Below are 15072 nucleotides of genomic sequence, written 5' to 3'. Positions count from 1 at the left end.
CACATACAGAGTCTGTGACACACACACACACACACACAGTCTGTGACACACACACACACAGTCTGTGACACACACACACACAGTCTGTGACACACACACACACACACACACACACACACACACACAGTTTGTCACACACACACACAGTCTGTGACATACACACACACAGTCTGTGACACACACACACAGTCTGTGACACACACACACACACAGTCTGTCACACACACACACACACACAGTCTGTCACACACACACACACACACAGTCTGTCACACACACACACAGTCTGTCACACACACACACACAGTCTGTCACACACACACACACACAGTCTGTCACACACACACACACAGTCTGTCACACACACACAGTCTGTCACACACACTCACACACACACACAGTCTGTGACACACACTCACACACACACATGCCAGACCCCAACCTAGACTACTGAATCAGGCTCTGGGCACAAAGCCCAATAATCTGTATCTCGTAAGCCTTGCAGGTGAGTCTAATGCGGTTCATTGCATCACCGGGAACAATTTATGTCAAGAAGAGAAATCGCCATGGTAGCAGGTACACTCACAAAGTGCCAGGCCAAAGCTCCAGTGAGTGAGAATGCCACTGACACATTTTGTCAGGCTGCAAACACCTGGCCGGGGGAAGGCTGAGCCTCTGTGTCCAGGCCACCAAAGCCCTGCTGAAAACTGCAGGGGGCAAGAAGCTAACTGGCCACAGCATCTCCATTTTTCTCTTCGGCTACTATGACTAGGTTGTTGTGTGCTTTTCCACACTGTATCAGAAGGGGCGGGAACAAGGTATGTGGAGAGAAATGTCAACACGGGCAGGAAATAACCATTCCAGTCACAGACACTGCTACTGTGAAAGGTGAGAGCCAAGTGCCCGAGGTGTCACTCCGAGGTGGAATCTCAAGAGGGAACCGTGCGTTTCCCACAGCCCTGTGAGAAAGCCACGTCAGTCTCTAAGCTGTGTGCATCTTAGCTGCAAACCAGAAAGTAACTGAGTGGCAACTGGAGACTAATTGCAATTCAGTTTTACAGAGCCAGTCTGAGCACAGTAGTTTAAGAGACTTTTTTGTTTTAACTTTTATAGTTGAATGGTAGTAAATTTAAGCCAAAACATAGATGACTTCTTTCTTCCTAGCAGAAGTATTTAGAACCAGCCCAGCTAGAAGTTCTTTCTTTTTTTCTTTGTTGTCTTTAAAGACAAAAGATTCTCAGACACTACAGTGTCAAGTCCCCTGTGCCATTCTCGTGCCTTTCTAAATACTGTCTCTTAGTTATGACAGAGAAAGGTTAAGAGCAAACAGAGGAAGAATTTCAGACACATTACCCTGCACTGTGTGGAGGCCCTGTTCTTTCCTCATCGCCTCTAAATTCATTTGCCGCTTTCATTTTAGTCACTTTTAGAGGTGTCTGTGCTTCATAATTGTTTTCTCTACAAATGGTCTATTTTTGTAATTTCCCCTTTTATATTAGAAAAAATATATAACCCTCTTCTCTCGTGATTCTGTTCTTTTTATCTTGTTAAACACAAAAATGGAAACTTCTGCTTTGACTAAAACATACTTGGTATTACTCTGCTGGGCAGTGTCCATCAAACATTTTTAAATAGTTTTTTTCTGTGTGTGTGTGTGTGTGTGTGTGTGTGTGTGTGACATTAAATCAAAATTGAAGTTAGTCATTTAACTGAAAAAGATTTACTATGGTGAAATCATAACAAAATTTAGTCAGCAAAATCCAGTGTAAGCTAGATAAGAGTGGAGCAGGTTCTAGGTGTTGCTGAAGGGTGACGTCTGGGAGCACTATTGTAGAGATCACTGCATAGCTCTTATGGTTTTGTTTGTTTGTTTTTTAGTCGTGAGGGATGGGATCTCTTTCTGAAGCCCAGGCCACCCTTAAACTCACCTTGAAACTTGTGTAGTCCTGAACTTGGCCATCACACCAGGATCACCACACAACTATATACATACATACATACATACATACATACATACATACATACACACACACACACACACATATATATATATATGTAACTATATTTTAAAAAATAATAATTTAAGCATTTAACATTAATTTCATTATGTAGTTAGATGCTTTCAAATTTCATGTTTTGCAGTTTATTTGAAATACTTACAAATATATGTATTTTTTATAGTTTTCTGTTTTCTGTTTTGTTTTTTATTTTTTCACTTGGGGAGTGTTTTGTTGTTGCTGTTGTTTGTTATTTTTGACTTGTTTTGTTTTGAGACAGAATCTCACTATGTAGCCCAGGCTGGCCTCTAACTTGGAGGTCTACCTGCCTTCACCTTCCCAGGTGCTGGGATTAAAGGTGTGCACCATGCCTGGCAAGTAGGTATAATTTTGGTAAGTGGTAGAAATAAAAGACACACACACACACACACACACACACACACACACACACACACACACACACCCTACCACTAGTCATATTCTTTTTGTAGTTTTCAAGCGGTGGTGTTCTGTATTCACCCCAATCTTTATGGTATATCTTTGAGCTCAGCGGAATTAATGTCAGGTTTGTATAGATTGACTGCAATGCAAAAACTTAGCTGAGTCTTTGATTTTACCGTCTGTGTAACTGTTGTGAGCATCTGCAGCAGCTGCACTTCTCAAACCGTTTGCTGAACCAAATTGAGCACAGTGACAAAGTAGTCATCTCAGGCTCTCTATTAAACAGAGAGAGGGTGGAGCAGCTCTCTGTACATCTGCTGCACACATGGCGCCCTACAGAAGGACCCAAGATAAAATAATTGTCGAAAATTTCTTCATTAAAACCTCAGCAGTTCGCACTTGTTTACCCGAATCTGCATAGCTCCCCAATGAGACAACACACTTGGGGTTTCTTCGGTTCCCGCTCACTTTCTCTTTGATCCTTTTTGATGTGCTGACTTTAATAAACATAGTCAAAAACGCTGTGCAAGAACATGGTGGAAAAAACTACAAAGGAACAGCTCCAGCGGCAGAGCCCTGCTAATCCCTAACTTACGCGGGCTATTTTTAGAGAAATATTTTTTTAACACTCTTTATGTGACAATGTTACATAAACAGGGGAAAGCAGTCCTTTCCAGATGAATTTTAATTTGAGAGCTGCAATAGATTTGTAATTCTTAGAGGAATCCTATGTGCTAAGTAATTCTTAGAGAAACACCATTGGGAATGTGCTGTGGGCATGTTCCCTCACTTGTCAGGAGGACAGAAAAAAAATGAGTTTGCCTAATGATTTTTTTTTTTTTTTATCGTCTACGCTGTTAGAAGCTTATGGAAAGTATGTGTGGGGAAGGGAGCAATAAAGGCTTGAACAAGAAAGCCGATGTTTTCTCCAAGCATCTTTGTCAGTACATCTGTACAACCTCCAGTCTTTCCTAGTCATTTGCTCATTTCAAAAATGAATAGTTTCAAATTATTTACTGAGCTTGTTAAAAGAATCCCATCTTCACTTTGCAGAACAAAGTAAAATAGTTAAATGCTTTCTGCCTACAGAAAACAGTCACACAAACCACCCAGCTCTCCTCGGAATCCTGCGCCCTGGCGGGCTGGGTCTTTCAAGGGGCTTGGTCTCGGTGTGGGTCCACTGTGCTAGAAAACCTGTGTTTTCTCGTATGTCTTTAGTGAAATGGGCCCTTGTGGTCTGACTGTAGAAGATGCAATGCTTTTATTCTTTTAACTTGGTGTATGCTACAGGAAATCTTACAGATGCTTTACCAGTGAGAAGACAAATCTCGGCTAGAAATTTGTATCTTACATTCTGAAACATTTTAAGGCCAATAATATTTCCGTGTTATCAGTTAAATCTGTCCCATTGTAGAGTGTGTTCTCTAAAAGTTGCCACTCCCCCCGCCCCACACAGGCACACAGTGCGGTCCCCAAAGTGCTGTCCCCTTGGCCGTTTGAAGCATTGTCATTTTGGAGACGCATGAAGTATGTAGCTGTAAATCCTGACCTGGCAGCAAGTCTCTTTCCACAGGAGGGTGGGGATTGATCTCACCCTGTGGCTCCCCTGACTGAGTAATTTATGGCTCTGTTAAGATGGCATGCCTTAGATTTCTTTAAACAAGAGTACACAGTTAAGAGCTCGGAAACCCCTGGACTCAGGTTGCCATTCTCTTTCTCCGGGGTAATTAAATTGGCAACCTCCAAATAGATAAAGAACAGGGAGACACAGCACTGACAGTTTGTTGACCCACGGGGGAAGAACCAGGGTGAAGCCATTTGGTTGACATTTCGAATGGAGAAACCACTGACAAGACTCTGACCATGGGGACACTGAGGGTTTCTCTCCCAGGCAGAGAGCATCGAGTTGGCTTAGTCACCTTCCCTGCCCTTGCTGTACTTAACATTGAATATAAACACAGAGAGAGAGAGAGAGAGAGAGAGAGAGAGAGAGAGAGAGAGAGAGAGAGAGAGAGAGAGGAAGCACAGCCCACGCAAGAATGGCCCCCTTCCTGTTCAACCCTGATCAGGACCAGCAAAGCCTAACACACAAAGAACCATCACCCCTCTCAGGCACCAAGAGTGAAACCAGGTCATTAACCCATGTAGTCTTGGTCCTGCTTTCCATGCTGGGCCAATCCTAAAGGAAGTCTGAGGCATCCACAGAGCCTTCAGATGCCAGTTAACCCCATGGGAAATAAAGCATTAAGTTAGATATAACCACCTAAATTCCATTGTTGCAACAGTAAGCCGTTTATAGCACCCCAAGGTCCTTGCTGCTTTCAAAACCAAATGCATCTCTTTCCAGGGTCTGAAGGACCAGAAACTAATTTCTTGACAGTAAAAGACAGCAGACAAACTTAGCTTTTAGGGATCCACTGAGGATGGAAACATAAATACCGCCAGCTGACAGCTATGCAAATGAGCAGCAGTCCTTAATGAATACTGGGTGTGGTGCCAGGGTCCTTTCTCTTTGGAGACTCCATCCCAAGTAGCTTACACCTCACACTGGGGGAAAAGTGGAGTACTTCCTGGCCTGCAACATCTGGGGTTTTATTTGTCATTTTGGCATACCTGGCAAGCACAGAAGAAAGAGCAAAGGGATTACCCTGACAGTGAAATGAGTTACCGAATCTTGTGGTAATGAAAAGCAGAAGAATTCTAATGCCTTTCTATAGTCCCTGAGGTAGAGGTGCGTTTATGGGTTTGCAGAAGTAAAACGTAGGCGGGCAGAACAGATGGGCTGGAGTCCGTGAAACATAACACCTCAGGTGGAGTCCCCCCTTTTACTCTGTTACAAGGTCCACAGTTGCTCCTGATGAACTGGCATGGCGTCTTTTTGCCCTGACGTTGTTCCCAGACTACTTGTTTTCATCTGTGAGGATATTTGTGTGCACATTCTGGTAAACTATTGAGTCATTCTCCAAAAAATTAGCAAGTTTGAAAACTGGAAGATGGAATAAAAACTAGTAAAAATATAATTTCTACCCCAAATAATACTTCATATTGCTTCATATGATTTTAAAAGTTTTAAATAAAAACACATAACTATAAGAGACCCAACATTGACATGGCTTTTGTTGTTGTGGTGGTTGTGGTTGTCATTATGTGTGAGTAGGTCTCCTATTAGACAGTAAAGAACAGTGTCATCCCCACTACTCAGGAAAGGTTATTTTTATGTTGTGTTTAGTGTGCATATGAAGTGGGGGGGGGTGCCCATGCCACAGCACACGCGTGAAGGTCAGAAGACAGCTCTGTGCAGCCAGTGCTAATGCTCTATCTCCACGAGGGTTCTGGGGAAATCACACTCAACGTCATCAGTTTGCACAGTGTATGCCATCTCGCCAGCCCGGGAAAGGGCTTTCCCTCACGGGGGAGAAAGAGGGATAGCAATGAATGTTTAGTGCTTTTAAAAGCCAGTGGGGTTTTGCTCTTTGGTCATGCGTATACAGAAGTCAAGGATTTTGTTGAAAGAAGTTATGTCCCAGCAGTGTCCACATCTTGGGCTTTGTGGTGTATATTTGTCTGTGGCAAAGAGCTGTGTCTACAACATGCTTATTGCTTGCCTGGCACCTTTGTGCTTGTGTGCTGATGGGGACCCCATATCCCGTAGACCAACAGGAATCGTCTAAAATTGAGAGTACAGTAACTTGAGGGACAGAGAAGCAAGCACTGTGTTGAGTCCCTTCTAATGCATTCATTTCAAGGCTGCAGGAAAAATGAAAACTTCATAATGAGCTGCAGACCAGGCTATCGGGGCAATCTCCTGTGCGGTGGTGAGCACCACGTACCTGCCCAGCCTTTCTAGAGGGAGATGAGCTCACATCAGGACGATAACCATCTCTGATTCATCACTGACCTGAACTCCGTTTGAACCTAGTTAGACAAAAAAACAAGCAGAATTCCTGGCCCAAACTATAAAATATAATTAAGCCCTTTTGAAACGATGTGTAAAAGAACATTGCCGTACCCCCACTTATAACCACTACCACCACCACAACCAATAAAGTTAAATCAAGCCCTGCCTGTAATGGATTAAAATAATAAATGTTCCTGGGTCCCGGTGTTTGAAGCCCTTGAAGAAAACAGGCTTCCAACAGCCCGAGTAGCTGGATGCTGGAGAGACATTTATTAATGACGAGTCCAAGGATGTGGCCTGCTTAAGATCATTGCTTTCTGTTTACCGTGTGTTATACATCTCTTGTGTTTTTATACAGCCCACATGTGTCCACACACAATAATGGAATTTTTTTTTAGCAAAAAGAACTGTTAACTGTATAAATATGGATTTCTTGGGGAACCTTCATGAGTCTCTGTTCCTAACAAGAAACCACTGTTGTACTGTCCTGTGTAAATCCACCTTCACACCCATTCCCATTGCTAATAATGTCCCTTGTAAATCCACCTTCATACCTTGTCTCTACCAGTGTTAGCCTGTGTCTTCCAATCAAATTTAGCTACCAGATTTCAAGCTTAGTCCATTTTTTTGCCAGATTGCTTTTGGCCTCGTGTTATATTTTCACCGTGGTCCAGAACAGTGACATATGCCTGTCCTATATGATGCCAGGTGTAATGAAGAAGTACTTTCTGTTTCAACTAATGTATATTTGGTTGCTTCTGGATAAAAACAACAGCTGTAAAGCTTCACACATAATTATATTTAAGCAGTGTGTTTTAGAGAGAAGAAGCCATGAATCCCATTGCACAAAAGGTTACTGTGGAAGAAAGGTTCTATCCCAGTAATTAAATGCTAGCGGTGTTTGCCTTTGCATCCTATCATAGACCTGTTAGTTTAGTGCTCTGGGAAATGGGTGTGTTTTAAAAGGCCCAGCCCTGAGACTATAGAAAACTAGGAAGCTACAATCAACCCTCCCACTGATGCAATTGTATTTGTGACAATATTGAGTTCTGCCGAGTTGTCCACGTAAGCCAGCAGGCTGTGTGCTAAAGAGATTACTGGCAAAACAAGGCTGGCAGGAACGGATGAATAGAAATGTATCTGAGGTACTCTCTCATTCCCTGGCCGGGCCCCTAGACGTATTGGCCATGTTAACATTACATGCTAAGACTGTCAAGCGCTGGGACGGGACAGCATGTATTTTACAGATTGTCAGCACTTGCGCAGTGAAACCACAATGGTCTAAGAGTGGGGTTTCTGTAAAGCAGGACAGAGTCGGCGCTCTGGCTTGCTGCTTACTGACGACTGTGGGAGTTTGGGTGCTTGGCATAAACTAAATGCCTTTTTTCTTTTTGAATCTTCTTTGCTTCTCTCAACAAAACTACATCACTTGAACGCTAAAGTCATCTTTCATTAAATGTTTGAGCTAAAATTATTTCTAAAGACTGACTTTTCGTTATCAAGAACCCCTTGTCCTCTCCTCCCATAAACCTTATGGCCCAAACACATTGCATTTAATACTAACTAGATAGGAAATGATACCAACTTGATAAAACAGTAACCTCAAGTAAAAAACCTTAGTAGGCCCCCACAGCCCCAGTTTCAGATTCTTGACTTGTAGCTTATTTGAAGTATTAAAATGATGTCGTGGACTGTTATTTACTATGTGTTGCTAAATGCCAAGAAATCCCGGGATAAAGCGGAGAGAGCCAGTCTTAACTACCATGCAGAGTGGATCCTGAAAAAGTAAAAAGATTTCCCGAGGACATTCTGAGGTAGAATGGACTTTCGTGGCCTCTGGTTTTTCTGTTGATCAGATTTCATTATGTAGAGCAAGACCAGTTTCTAAGCCACTGCAGCACACTACCTAGCAAATTATTTTGTTTCCATTGTTAAGTTTGTACCCATTCTCCTGGTTGTAAGGTTGGCTACACAAGTGACTTCAGCAGGCATAACTGCACAAACCTGGAAACCAAGCACTAGGAGGATCTGGAGTTGACTGACAATGTGTGGGTTACATAGTGAAACCTTGACCACCCAAGAAAAAAAAAAAAAAAAAAAAAAAAAAAACAGCCCAGAAGGTCTTTCTTTGTGAAAATTAGCTACCGACTTCATCTCAGAAACTTTACCATCCTTTCTCTTTAAGAAGGCTGTCAATATGTCTTCAGTGTGTGGTCAGAGGTTCCAGCCTGCCTTCATAATGTAGATCCCCAGGATCAAATCAAATTTTATTTTTCTAATACATTCATGCAGTGTTAAGATGGAGAGCATGGCAGCGGCCTGCAGGGGGGATTTTCACATTGGTTTTCCAAGATCTTAGAGTTTCTGAGACAAATACACCTTCCCTAGCCAAGGGCCACACATGAGCAGCGCTGTAGAAGACATTTCTTCTTTCGAGAGGAGTTCTCCTTTCAGATGGAAAGGAGAAAAGGAAGTTTCCTCCTCTAGCTTATTTTCCTAGTTTCTTGAATTCAGAAGACCAGGCTCAGGTTAAAGTAGGAGTCCTGACTTTTATTCTCTAAGGAGCACTGGCTGAGAGGTCCTGGGGACTCTAAATTCTCCCTGCCTTGGAGACAGCTCCGAGCTGACCTCTTACCTCCTGTTGTTTTGTTGTGGGCACTGTTACTCTTTATTCACTGATCAGTGGAAACAGCTCCGTGTTTTAACACATTACTTCATTCTATGTTTACACAGGCTTATTACAAAATTGAACATAAGTAGGATCCAACCAGTTTATACACACTGTTTGAGGATGGAAAACAAGGTGTTTTTGTTTCTGGATTGCTTGGTTTTTTGTTTTTTGTTTTTATTAAAACACCCAAGTGCTATATTTTATGTGCCTTGGAATAATTGCTTGAAGGATATGAAATGGAAAGATTTTTGGTCTTTGGCAGTTTAGTCATATCTCTGCGAATCATACTTAGAAGATTTTGTTCTTCCCTTTTGAAGCATCCCAACACTTCGCTGTTATGCAAATTTGCTTCTGGATATTTCTAACATATCCTTGTTGATTTTTAGTAGCCCAAGATTCCTTCCAGCTGGATCAAAAGAACAAAAACAAAAAAACAGAACACCTGCCTGGCTCTGCTTTGCTCGCACATGCCATCACTGTGCACGCTGGCAAACTCGGTCTTCGAGGCTCAGCTTGGGTTGCACTTGGCACAGACAGCGGGCAGAAGGGGGGAGCATTACATGGGGTCTGGTACGTCCTGACGCTGATAGGCTGGCAGGCAGTGTTTCTAAATAGTTTTCGAAACAAATGGTTTGCATTTATTGGTCTTCTAAAGGAGTATTTTGAAGGTCATGAGACTATTTGTTCTTTGAATGTAATTTTTGTACTCACTTGGAAAGTATGTCAGTATGCAAACAAAGCAAGATGCCATTTATCACATCCGTTACTTCTGACATTACTCCTCAGTGTTGTTACACCTCATTTACTCTAATTAAACCTCTGCCGTTGGTTTTCAAAAACAAATTAAAAATGTAAACACAGAGTTTTGGAAGAGGTAGTTCAATTGGAAACTCAATCAGAAAAGCATTTCTTTAGAGGAGAGGAGAAAAATGACTCAATCACATGGTTACTGAAGGCAGCATTGGCTCTTGGAACCGGAAGGAACCTGTTAGAAGAGAAGCCAGTGGTTTTCAAAGACCATCTGTGATTGTACCACTGTCAGCGTACTCAATGGTGAGATCATACCTGGGTCTGTAGCAGTCAGGTGAAGAAGATGAGATTCAGAATCTCAAGGTCACTTTGGACAAGAAAGCTGGAAGATGGGTTACAGATTAAGAAAAGTCTTGACACCTTTACTCACTGGCAGTCTAGCTTGGGTTGTAGGCCAGGAGAAGACATCCTGGGGGAAGAGAATTTAAATAAGATACAGCTAGGTGTGATGTGCACACCTGTAGTCCCAGCCCTTGAGAGGTAGAAGCAGGTGGATCTCTGTGAGTTCAAAGCCAGCCAGTCTGTTCTGCAGTGCAAGTTTCCATGTCAGCCAGAGCTACATAGCGAGGCCCCGACTCAAAAACAAAAGTAACATGACTGTGTGAAGGATGTATCAAAACTCCGTATTTTTGAAGCTTGTACATAGTCCTAAAATATTTCAAGTTCTTGGTTTTCTTGTTGTTTGTTTGAGAAAACCTAGACAAAGTAATGTCCAAGGGTTCCCGTTCATCTTCTCTAGTGATGTTGAAAGATCCCCGGAGGCTCAGGCCCCCAGGATCTCCGTCCAGGACTGCAATGACCCAAATCACCAGGCGGAGTTGAAAGCTTGATGCAAACAGAACGAGGCTTTATTGTAGTTGTTTAATGAGCTACCCAGTGTTAGCTCGGGCCTTTCATCCATCCACCATGGCGGGTGGCTAGAAAAGACAGCGAGAAGCCACTGCATGGAGATCTTATAGGGCAGCATAAGGGGAGTGTCTAGGGGTACACACAGGCTCAGGATTGCTGTGCCTCCAGCCTTGGAGGACTTGCCCTGTGTTGATTGGTCAGCTGGTTGTTATGGCCCATAGGCCCTCCCAGGTTGATTGCTATGCTCTGTGTGTCATTGCTGTGCGCTTGTCTGTAAAGCACACCCAGAGCTGTAAAGCATAGCACCACCAGCTAACTTCTGATTGGTTCCTTGCTACGAGACAGGCATCTGACCTCCTAGCGACCAAGGCAAGGTCAGGTAAGCCCGTGCTAGGCTGTTATGGCTGCTGAAATGGGGAGCTGGTCCCTTCAATGTAAGGTGAGGAGTGTAAAGGATTCGGGCACTTTTCTTTCCGGCCTGGCAAATCAGAAACGTGGAGGGCAGATTCTAAACTGTCAAGTCCACCCTGTGGGACAGCTCCTGAATAGCTGCTGCCGTGCTCAGTGACAAGAGCTGGGATGTGACAGCCCCATCCGCACTTAGACTACATAGTCTCTTTTCCTTGATGACTCGAAGTACTTTCTCACTCAAAATGAGAAAAAATGGAACTTGAAAGGATGAAGTAGGAATTGGCGGCCTGTATCTGGTGTCCAAGTTGTCAGGAGACACAGTGACTCCGCTGATAAAGATGCTTTTTAGTGTGTAAGTGAAATGTAGCTTCAAAATAAGATCATTAGCTAGGCATGGCGGTGAGTGCCTTTGCTCTCAGCACTCCAGAGGCGGAGGCAGGCAGACCTCTTATGTCTGAAGCTAGCCTGTTGTACTTAGCTAGCAAAGCCTTGTCTCTAAAAACTCAAAAACCCCAAGGTAATTGTGAAGAAGGAGAAGTTTCAGTGGTACATGCTTTGATAAAAAGATTTAAGAAATTCATTTCTCACCATGGTAACTCGTAAAGAAGCCATAGCCCTAACACTTGTGCTCTGACGATGCCTTCTACAGAGGACTTAAAGTTGTGTCTCTTATTTCCACAGAACTGCACAGGCAGTTCAGGGACTTTAAAACACGCATTTACCATGGGCCTAAGGTATTTCTTAATCTTTCATCTTTTTTGCAGGATCAAATAGCGTTATGAAAATAAGCCCCGAGCATTACAAACGTGGGCTGGTGAAATTCAATATTCACAGTGACAATTTAGAGTCTGAGTTTCTTGGGAGGAAAGTGAACTCACCACTCAACTGTGCATCTAAATATCTTCAGGTCTGCTGTAGGCTTTATGAAAAGGTTTTGATCCACACTCCTCCTCCAAGTTCAAAAGAAAACCTGGGTTTTAAAGTGTACTCCTTCCCTGGTATATTTACTTTGAACTGTAGCATATACTTTTTCTCATAAATCTAACCTGCCACTATCTGTTTTTAAGGCTTTGTAAACTTGAAGTGGTTATGGGGTGTGAAGTTGGGATCAAGCTAAAGTCCTTAGAAAGCACATACTGTGTGCTTTGATTGTTTTGAATTTTAGCCTGGACCAACCCAAAACTTGAGTGTCTAGCACAGTAATATACTGTACTCTGTTGCTGTAAGAAATCACAGAAAATCGCCCTTCCATGTCATGTTAATAACACACAATGAAGCAGCTGTGCTTATTCTTTTTTTAATTTTTATTTATTTATTTTATGTATGAGTGGCACGCCCTCATGCACACTGGAAGAGAGAATCAGCTCCTATTATAGATGGTTGTAAGCCAACATGTGGGTGCTGGGAATTGAACTTGAGACCTCTGGAAAAGGAGCCAGTGCTCTTAGCCACTGAGCCATTTCTCCAGCCCCGCTATCCTTATTCTTAATGCACTTGTTTGAAAAACTTGCAAAATTCAATGAAACCATCTCCACTCATAAAACCTAAACTGTGCATGCATGCAAAAATACTGCTTTGGCAAATATCTCTTTGTTAGGAATGTGAGGGTCTATGTGCTTCAGAATTCTCTAATAGTGGCACAAAACTGGTGGAGAGCCAGCCGGGAAAGGGGTAAGACCCTGCGGAGGGAGATTCTCCACCGTTTAAAATACACCTAGTCCTTCCACTAATGTTTTGTTGTTGTTGTTCAAGGAGTAATTAAACTGTACACTGTCTCTGTCTCCTTCAGGCCTAAGTCTTGGATCATCACTCATCCTCAGCATAAGCGATTTACTCCTTAAAACTAGCCTCAAAGAAAGAAGCCGGACTCTGATAGGACCATTCTCTACTACGGTCAGCCTGGAAGCTAAATGGTGCAAACACAGTGGCAATCCTGGCCCACAACAGTCCATACCAAAAATAGCCATGGATTTAAGAGGCGGTCTCCTGCAGGTCTGTAGGGGTCAGCTGTGTCTTCCCCATAAGTTTTTAACTAGCCTATTATTGTTTTGTTTTGCTTTGAAGTGCTTCACTAAAACTTAAGTTTTTGTGTAACAAGGAGTGTATAGTGGGTAATATGATGGTACCCATTTTAACAGCTTTATTGAAGAGTGGGTCCCATGTCATCTCATTTACCTGTTTCAATAGTTTAATGCAAAGGGCTGGGTTTTTGTTGTTGTTTGTATATTCAGGGTCTGTGATCATTATCGTGGCCAACCTCAGACCTTCTTCTTACCATCCATTCATCAGCTCAGGGAGTCCACTTTGGACTATTACCGCTAATACTTCTGTGAGCATCTGCAGACAAGCTCTCCCGTGGACACACACTAACCACTGTGCCCACTACAGACAAGCTCTTCCGTGGACACACACTAACCTCTGTGCCCACTCTAGACAAGCTCTTCCGTGGACACACACTAGCCACTGTGCCCACTACAGACAACCTCTTCCGTGGACACACACTAACCACTGTGCCCACTCTAGACAAGCTCTCCCGTGGACACACACTAACCTCTGTGCCCACTCTAGACAAGCTCTTCTGTGGACACACACTAACCACTGTGCCCACTCTAGACAAGCTCTCCCGTGGACACACACTAACCTCTGTGCCCACTCTAGACAAGCTCTTCCGTGGACACACACTAACCACTGTGCCCACTCTAGACAAGCTCTTCCGTGGACACACACTAACCACTGTGCCCACTCTAGACAAGCTCTTCCGTGGACACACACTAACCACTGTGCCCACTCTAGACAAGCTCTCCCGTGGACACACACTAACCTCTGTGCCCACTCTAGACAAGCTCTTCTGTGGACACACACTAGCCACTGTGCCCACTACAGACAAGCTCTTCCGTGGACACACACTAGCCACTGTGCCCACTACAGACAAGCTCTTCCGTGGACACACACTAGCCACTGTGCCCACTACAGACAAGCTCTCCCGTGGACACACACTAACCTCTGTGCCCACTCTAGACAAGCTCTTCTGTGGACACACACTAGCCACTGTGCCCACTACAGACAAGCTCTTCCGTGGACACACACTAGCCACTGTGCCCACTACAGACAAGCTCTTCAGTGGACACACACTAACCACTGTGCCCACTCTAGACAAGCTCTTCCGTGGACACACACTAGCCACTGTGCCCACTACAGACAAGCTCTTCCGTGGACACACACTAGCCACTGTGCCCACTACAGACAAGCTCTTCCGTGGACACACACTAGCCACTGTGCCCACTACAGACAAGCTCTTCCGTGGACACACACTAACCACTGTGCCCACTCTAGACAAGCTCTTCCGTGGACACACACTAACCACTGTGCCCACTCTAGACAAGCTCTTCCGTGGACACACACTAACCACTGTGCCCACTCTAGACAAGCTCTTCCGTGGACACACAATAACCACTGTGCCCACTACAGACAAGCTCTTCCGTGGACACACACTAGCCACTGTGCCCACTACAGACAAGCTCTTCCGTGGACACACATTAGCCACTGTGCCCACTGCAGACAAGTGTTTCTGTGGACACACATTAACCACTGTGCCCACTGCAGACAAGTGTTTCTGTGGACATATGTTAACCACTGTGCCCACTGGTCATATGACCATTACAGAGCTCTGCATCCTTGGGCTGTCAGACCCCTCTGACACTAAAAACTGGATTGTCAGAGTGGAGTATGTTGACCGTCTCACTAAACACAGACTTTGGGAAGCCTCTAAGTTCAAGTCTGTTTGCCAGCTTCCCTCTCTCTTGTTAAGAAGCAGCGTTGGCCGGGATTATTTGATCTCATGATCAGTGGAAGAAGCTATTCCATGAGTCTGTTATCATTTCATTAACATTTGGCCTAGAGAATCTGTGTGTCCTAGTCTTGGACTTTAAGAAATGTTCTTTTTCCTCTTTGCTAACTAAATGAACTCGCAAATGCTTTACACCAGTTTTATATCA

General features: G+C 43.7%; 1 protein-coding gene across 4 annotated transcripts in view; it reads left to right on the top strand.

Annotated features, from left to right (window-relative positions):
* LOC100763509 (vacuolar protein sorting-associated protein 13B) overlaps positions 1-15072 on the top strand; it is a 437125-nt gene that overhangs the window by 303228 nt on the left and 118825 nt on the right. For all 4 annotated transcript variants that reach the window (XM_027431500.2, XM_035449622.1, XM_027431502.2 and 1 more), the window contains one exon: positions 12867-13069. In XM_027431500.2, coding sequence (XP_027287301.1) covers positions 12867-13069 — 203 coding nt within the window. The remainder of the gene's footprint in view (positions 1-12866; positions 13070-15072) is intronic.

The sequence above is a fragment of the Cricetulus griseus genome, chromosome 10 (assembly GCF_003668045.3).
Source record: "Cricetulus griseus strain 17A/GY chromosome 10, alternate assembly CriGri-PICRH-1.0, whole genome shotgun sequence".
Classification (NCBI taxonomy): domain Eukaryota; kingdom Metazoa; phylum Chordata; class Mammalia; order Rodentia; family Cricetidae; genus Cricetulus; species Cricetulus griseus.
The sequence above is the reverse complement of the archived record's forward strand: the minus strand, read 5'-3'. Positions and strand labels throughout refer to the sequence as shown.